This window comes from Calliphora vicina, chromosome 1 (assembly GCF_958450345.1).
Source record: "Calliphora vicina chromosome 1, idCalVici1.1, whole genome shotgun sequence".
Lineage (NCBI taxonomy): Eukaryota > Metazoa > Arthropoda > Insecta > Diptera > Calliphoridae > Calliphora > Calliphora vicina.
In genome coordinates, this window is record NC_088780.1 from 20,091,065 (window position 1) to 20,099,206 (window position 8,142).

The 8,142-nt window shown below is 35.0% G+C and overlaps 1 protein-coding gene across 1 annotated transcript; it reads right to left on the minus strand.

Annotated features, from left to right (window-relative positions):
* Positions 1-2,524: 2,524 nt before the first annotated feature.
* On the minus strand, positions 2,525-8,052 carry LOC135952993 (zinc finger protein 423). The gene is made up of 3 exons (XM_065502725.1): positions 7,734-8,052; positions 6,357-7,653; positions 2,525-5,837 (listed from the first exon to the last, which is right to left on the minus strand). Exons 2-3 carry the CDS (start codon positions 7,626-7,628, stop codon positions 3,039-3,041), a joined length of 4,071 nt encoding a protein of 1,356 aa, XP_065358797.1. The 5' UTR covers positions 7,629-7,653; positions 7,734-8,052; the 3' UTR covers positions 2,525-3,038.
* Between the last annotated feature and the right edge of the window lie 90 nt (positions 8,053-8,142).

Consider the following 8,142-nt stretch of genomic DNA (forward strand, 5'->3'; position numbering starts at 1 on the left):
TGTTATTGGGGGTTAAGTAATTTTGGCCGACAGCGTTGATTAATTATAAAGAATTTAGAAGAATATTGCTGTATATGGGGAAGGGAAAATTACGCTCTGATTTTTTTACACTTTTACACAACAAAAACATGAACAAAATTCCACAAAAAAAAATCCTTTTTTTTTTGATTTTTTTTTCTTGTTTGTTTTTTAAAATGTAAAAAAATCAAAATGTACTTTTCCAATTTTTTGAAATGAATACCCTCAATGATTTTCAGATTTACAAATATTTGGGAATGGTTTTGACTAAACGAAAATTCTTCTGGTAGATCGATACAAAGTTATGGGGCGGTCGCTGGTGTGGGAGAACAATTGGTTTGACGACATTGACAAATTTCAACTTCACGAAAAGTATTCTAAAACATATGATTTGGTGTCTCTATGATTTAAGCCATAGAATAAACGCATATATGTATATTATATTATAGTATATTATATACGTATAGCAGAAACGCATTCTACGGAAAATTCTAAGAAATTTTCGCCAAGAAACCATTGGTCTAAAATCAAATCCTATCTTGCGCATTTCGTCTTTTATCCAATGATATTTCAGTATATATATTTTTTTAATATTTTTTTTATTGGATAAAAGACGAAATGCGCAAGATACATAGGATTTGATTTTAGTTTCTTGAGGAAACTTTCTTAGAATTTTCCATAGATTGTGTTTCTGCTATATGATTTTTTACATTTTGATCGTCCATATACAAAATATTTGTTTTGAATTGTCTTAAGGAAAAGGAGTTTTTGACAATAAATAAAAGAATTAAAATATATTTTATTTAGCGGGAACGTCTTTTTCGACAAATATTTGCCATGTGTGACCCTACCTTTAGGTTTTTGGCTCTCAGTTATCTATCTAGTTGTCATCTATGCTTTAAGCTTAGAATGAAACAAAATAAAAATTGAGACCATGAGGACTAGAATTTAACATGATCATGATATAAAAGCAGGATTTATAAGTATATACTTGGACTTTCACAAAGAACAAAGTTATTGTTAAGAATTCTAGTCAGAATCAAATATGTGGCTGAATGGTAATCAGCTTAGAGAGGAAACTTCAAGGTCATGATCATATGTAATATGAAAATCCAACATTTTATTGGATGATGTACCATATTTAACTATATTCGAAGGCAGTGATTTGTTAAAATAATGGGTGCGTTCGTAAATGCAGTAAATATTTACATCTCTTTTGGAAACGACCTGCAAACTTTTTTACAACAGAAAACTAAATGATGATTTGGAATTGTTTGCCAATCACTTTCAACAATTTGTATTAAATTATGGAAAATATGTTTACCAAACTCTTAACTTTGCAAATTTCCTGCAGTGATGCATTTTCGAACGAACCCAATATTAAACAAGTGAGAAAGTATGGTCGGTCAAGCCCGACCATATAATACCCTACACCAAGTAAATGAGTAAAAATATTTTTCTTTTAAAATTTCAATAATTTATATTTCTGAGTGATTTTCGGAAGTGGGCCTTATAAGGGGGCTATGACCAATTATGGACCGATCACCATGAAATTAGGTCGTGTGATTTGTGTATATATCAAAGTTTACTACGTTGAATTTTGTGAGTATACCAACATTTTTAAGCGATTTATGCACGTTAAAGTGATTTTCGGAAGCGGGTCTATATGGGAGCTATGACTAATTATGGACCGATCGTAACAAAATTTGGTGTCATGAATTTTGTATATATAAATCTTATTTGGAGCGCAATTTGTGGAGATACATTTATAAATTAAACATTTATGACCGATAAAGTCCAATTTCGGAAGGACATTTGTATGGGGGCTAGGCGAAATAATGGACCGATTTCAACCAGTTTCAATAGGCTTGGTCCTTGGGCCGAAAAAATAATATGTACCAAATAAATTTGATTGAAATATCTTCAAAATTGCGACCTGTACTCTGCGCACAAGGTTTACATGGACAGTCAGCCAGTCAGCCGACCAGACGGACGGACGGACCGACATCGTTTAATCGACTCAGAAAGTGATTCTAAGTCGATCGGTATACTTTAAGGTGGGTGTTAGACCAATAATTTTGGGCGTTACAAACATCTGCACAAACGCATTATACCCTCCCCACTATGGTGGTGTAGGGTATAATGATACAGAAATTATTCAAATACTTAATGGTAAACATATACATATTTTGGACAAGCCTTTATAATTAAGCTTTGAACAATAGGTCTATATTAATTAAAGAATTTTTCAATGTATTGTCCGCTGGACTAAACACATTTGTAAGTGCCTCGGTTTTTTAAACGGAAGAACATAAATTTGTCAATTATTCGATTTTGAAAATTGCACGTTTTATAATTCACTCGATTTACAGAACAGAGTCGAATGTTTGGTTCTTAGTTGTTTGGTATACTAAAACCCAGTTTAAAACACTTTTCAAGAAAGTGCTAAAAACGAGCTCGAGATCTTTTAACCAAAAAATATTTAACAAAATTCGTTCCAAATAACTTTTTTTTTTCCTTTTTAACTGAAACTTTATTACGGTTTGTTTTTGTTTGTTATTGATGCTTTTTTTCTTAATAATAGATTTGTTAAACTATAATTTATGTTTAATTTAATGGAGGGGGCAAAAATATAAATGAAAATGGGTGTGTAGTATTGGAAGCAAAAAAGAAAACAAATGCAATTTTACGTAAAGAGGTAAAAAGTGAAAGTTATGAAGGTTCTATGTAGAAAAATTTACAAAATGTATAATAAAATGATAAATACTTATAAATATAAATAAGATATAATATAGATAATTATAAGATATTTAATAAAAATAGTAAAGGTGTATGAAAATTAAAAGAACAAATTTAAAAAACTCGTTTAAAATAGTTAGGGAGGGGGCGATAAGGGCGATTTGTAAATAGAAATAAAAATGGTTAGATGTATTACTTTCTTTTTTGTTTAGTTGTGTATGTATAAACAACTTGTGTTTTTGTTGCAATTACTTTTTTTAATTTTTTTTTATTTGGAAATCTTAGCCTAAAAGATATTGTTCTTCAGATTCAACATTATCGGGATCAACTTCTTCAATTTCGGCCTCTGCTTCCAACAAATCCATATCAACTATGTCTTCTAAGCAGTGATTACTTTCGTCAGCATCACCATCCAGACCCGCCTCAGTATCATTAATACCTTCTGCGTTGCCATCGTCATCCTCATCTAGAGTGACACAATCGTCTTCATAGTTTTTCATTTTCTGCACCATATTGGGATGTTTATTCTTCAAATGCTCCTGCATATTGCTAATGTGGAAATATTTCATGGAACAATAGCGGCAATGCAAATAGGCCCCATAGGGTAAGTGCTTGAATTTATGCACCTGAAGATCGCGTAGTTTGCGCCCATTGACATGTTCGTTGCATTCCAAACAAACGTGTAGTTTGGCACTGATTTTTTTGAAGTTCAATACAGTTCTATTGTTGAGATTGTGTTCGATATTTATGTGTTCACGCCAACCTCTAGTAGTTTCGAAATCAGCCCCGCACTGAGGACAATTTAAGGTAAAACAACCCTGGTTTTCCGAAATTGATTCGCTAATAGCAGCATTAGCATTAGATTGTGCCGGCAGTGAGGTGCGAGTAGGCCAAGAGAATTTTGCTGATGATGAAGTACTGCCACCACTGGCGGGCTCGGCCATAGTAGCATTAAAATCAACGGCACTGTCATCGTCATTATTTGGTGCTGTGCTGGTATCGCCAGCATCCAGGTAACTAGCATCCGGATTAATGCCAGAACACTTGTTGGTGTTTTTATCCAAGTGTTTGAAAAACATTTGTTTGCGTACGAATTCTCCTTGGCAGGCTGTGCAACTGAATGACTTGTATGGCAAATGTCTAAATTTATGCGACTGCAATTGTCCAATGGCGCCCTTGGTGTGGGTGACCGTGACCCTTTTATAGCACTGTAGGCAAATGTAATGATGTTCATCCAATTGCCGGAAATTCAAACCTTCTCTACTATTCAGATTGTGAGCTTCCACAATGTGTTTGCGCCAAAAGACGTGCGAGTCGAAGCTCTCATTGCACGAGGGACAGTGGTACGTAATAGTTTCATGATCGACTGCATTGTGAAAGGATATAACATCCTCTACTGTCTTCAAACCCGGTGGGCGATTTGTATTGTTATTGGAAGGATCAGAATTTCGTATGGGTCTGGCTGGTGCATCATTAAACTCTTTACCAGATGAGCTGTTATTATGTGAATTGGATGAATGTCTTTGCTGCATAGAGTCCATGGATGAAGCACCACCCCCTCCTCCTCCACCACCATCCACAAGTTCCACTATGTTGTGTCTTTGTCGTAGATGGGCAATCATATTGGGTTTATGATTGTACGATTGGCCGCACAGCAGACACTTCAAGTAGAGTTTGTAGGGACAATGTCTGAATTTATGGTCCTGAAGACCCTTAAGCTTCGAACTCGTCACCGTATCTTTACATTGTTTACACTGGTAACGAAATTTATCCAAAGGACGAAAGCCTAAAGAGTCACGTTTATCAAAGTTATGCTCAATATTAATGTGACGACGCCACTGGATTTGTGAACGAAATTCTACACCACACTGAGGACATAGATAAATGAAATTACACTCCATGGTGATGTGTTCATCGGGCTGGACATCAACATCCCGACTGGGCACTAATAAATCATCTGTATCATTTGATTTTTCCTCATTTTGCGTTGCCTGATTTGAAGGGGAATTTTGATAATCGACAAATTCATGTTCTTTTCTAATGTGATGTTGCAGTGATTGCGGCGTGGGAAATATAGAACCACAATCCACACATTTATGTCTGGTAATTTGTTCCATGTTATTACTCCTTTTTGGGGGTGCATTATAAGGTGAATTATTGTTTTTATACAAATGAGCATCACCTTTGGCAAAGTCATAACCGCCAACTACGGTCACATCGTCGTCATCATCATCGTCTTCGATTAAATGTACAATTTCATAGGTATAATTTGAAAGTCGAACAATTTCTTTAGGTGGATAATGAGCTATCTTATAGGGTTTTTTGACAAATGGCTTGAAAGTGGCACCGCCACCACCACCACCACCAAAATTTGCTGCCGCTGGGACAGGAGTAATTTGTCCAAAACCTCCTCGTGCACCCAGTTTATGAGAGTTTCTCAAGTGCTTGATCAAACCTTTGCGATCAGTATAAGTTTTACGACATAGACGACACTTGGCAAAGGATTTATACTGCATGTGAGTCATACGATGTTGTTGGGCATTTTGTATGCCATAGGCATTTGTTATAATCTTATCACATTCCCTACATTTCAGCTGACGATCATTGATATTTTCAAAATTTAAATTTTCCAATTCACCTAACTTGTGAACTTCTACAATATGTTTACGCCACACTTTCTTATCATTATATTCCTTACCACATGCTGGACAAATGTACGTTATATGTTGTTCGAATACATCACGTTCTTCCAATCTCGTTGTGTACAAATCCTTATCTGATGTTAGATTTTTACTATCCGACGCTCCATAACTACCACCATCATCATAATCATCACCACCGCCACCACCACCACCACTACCAAAGCCAAATGCTTCTTGGCTATCATCTTCGTTATTTTGGGCTGCAGATGCTGTTGCATTATTTTCCGATACCAAATGATGCTTGGCTGCCAAATGTTTAATAATATCGCGATTTGAATTGAAAGATGTAAAACAAAGTTTACAACTCATCCATTGTTTGTAGGGAAGATGACTGAATTTATGTACTTGTAGACTGCGTATCGAAGAGTTTGATAGGATCTAAAAGTAAAATGTAAAATAAATATTTCAAGTTTTGTTTTTCTTTTTTCTCATTAGTAAAACCATATTCAAAAACGAATATTAAAGTTAATATTGGTTTATTAGGCACTTTTTTCAAACAAAATTTCTGTTGAAAAGTTCGTTTTTAATATGGGGGATATATGTATGTTGAATAAATTGGTCCAAGAATGGATGAATTATGAAAAATAAATTTAAAAAAAAACCTATTATGATAGTCATCAATTTCGGTCTTGTGAATTATTTCTGAAACTTATTTCTGTAGATTTGAGGGCTATGTGAAATAATTTTAGTATCACAGTGAGATCTAATAATAAGGCCCCTTTCACACTAGGCAATTTAGTTGCCCATTCACCAAATATTTCCCGACATAGCTAAATCGACTCCGCAGGATATCTCAAATGAATATTGTAGAAATTTGAATATAGTACATATATAACCCTTACCACACACGCTAAAGGCTGTAAAAAGAACAAATTCAAAATAAAATAACATTCTTACCACATTGCAACCCATGCATTGAGCCTGTTGATTAAGCAGCTCCCGAAAATTAAGACCCCTCCTTGTGCCAAATTCATGTACATATTCAATATGTTGACGCCACTGAGCTTGTGTCTCACACTCGGTACCACATTGCGGACATGTGAATAGAACATATTCCTCAAGTGAGCCATCTATATCATCCGTCACTGCTGAAGATTTATTTGTACTTCGTATTGGTTGATCGCCCGCTGAACCATTTGTAGAACCGTCTTCCAGAAAAATTGGCAAATCCATAGCTGGTCGTTTGGATGGTGGCGGCAGACTATCTTCGCCCATTGTATCATCTTCATCTTCATTGAGTACTTCATTTTTAACTTCGATATTATCAAATAAATCTGCAGCATTTTCCTTAATGGTTCCAATGGATATATTTGATCTAATGCTGCTTTGAGGGCCTCCGCTGCCATCTGGTCTGCTCAGTATTGAACGTATTGTTTGTGGCTGTGAATGGGCATTTTTAGGTTTTGTATGTTCTTTCTTGAGAAGAGCTATTAAATCATCACGATGGTTCATTCGCAAATGTACCATAAGATCCTGCCGATATTTATATTGTCTCTTACACACCATACACTTACTACAACGAAACGGTAGATGGGTGAATTTATGTTTGAGTAAATTCTCCATACTGTGCATAGCGATGCGTTTGTGACATTCCATACATTCATGGTAGAGTTTATCCAGTTGTATGAAATTTAGGCCACGACGTGTATTATAAAGATGTATTACGTTTAAGTGATTTTTCCATGCATCTTGGGAACTAAATTCATGACCACAAGCGGGGCATATATAAATTACTGCATCTTCAAACTTAACCATGGCATTGTAGTATTGGTCTTCCGGCGCTAAGTTCGTATCTTTGTCAGCAACTGTTGTTTTATTGAAAATAGTGCGATTTTGCGAATTCGAAGATTCTATGCCGAAATCGAAGAGAGCATCATCTTCTTCGGGATTGCGAATTCGACTATCGTCGTTATTGTTGTCATTATTACTGGCCCCGTCAGAGAGAAAGTGAAATGGTATATTTTCGTTTTCTTCGTCGAATATTTCTTCGGCCACATCTTGAGGCTCTTCTTTAACTTGCATATCTTGCACTGGTGAGGGAATAGAAAACGGCACACCATCACCACCTCCTTCCCCATCTTCGGCTTCCATACCACTAACATCATCTACATTGCCCTCATCTGGCATAAAATCATTGGTAAACATATTCCAAGGTTCTAAATTATCCATATTTTACACAATTTTCTCACAAATACTGTAATGGAAATAAAACTATGGCACTATAATCTTTCCCTTTTTTTAGTTTAAAAATCCAGTTTTTTGTTAAATTCTTACCTTTTTTATTACATTTGCTTTTTGTTCACTTTTTCGTTTCGTTTTTTTCTTATGCCTGCTTGTCTGCTGTTTTTTATGTTTTTCAATGAGTTGATTGGTGTATTCTTTTTTAGATTGTTCCACTTTTTACTAATTATGTTTAGTTTGGTGTCTGGTCTAACACTTTTAGTACTTACTTTACTTTTTATTGTTAAATTAATGATTTTAATTATTTATTTAGCAATTTTATCTATATTTTTTGTTGTTTACGGCATTTTTACGGAGGTCTTCAAAAAAGAATACTTTTGCAATTATTTCTTGGATTTTGCCTTCACATTTATTTTCGTACAAGCCCAAGCCGTATTACCGACTATAATGTTGCCAGATCGTGTATTTGTATTCAACGCACATTATTATCGACTTGAATATG

Coding starts and splice junctions, on each gene's coding strand:
- LOC135952993 (XM_065502725.1), bottom strand. CDS start 7,628: ATGGATAATTTAGAACCTTGGAATATGTTTACCAATGATTTTATGCCA. Junction 5,838..6,356: donor AATGCATGGGTTGCAATGTG/GTAAGAATGTTA, acceptor TTTTACTTTTAG/ATCCTATCAAACTCTTCGAT.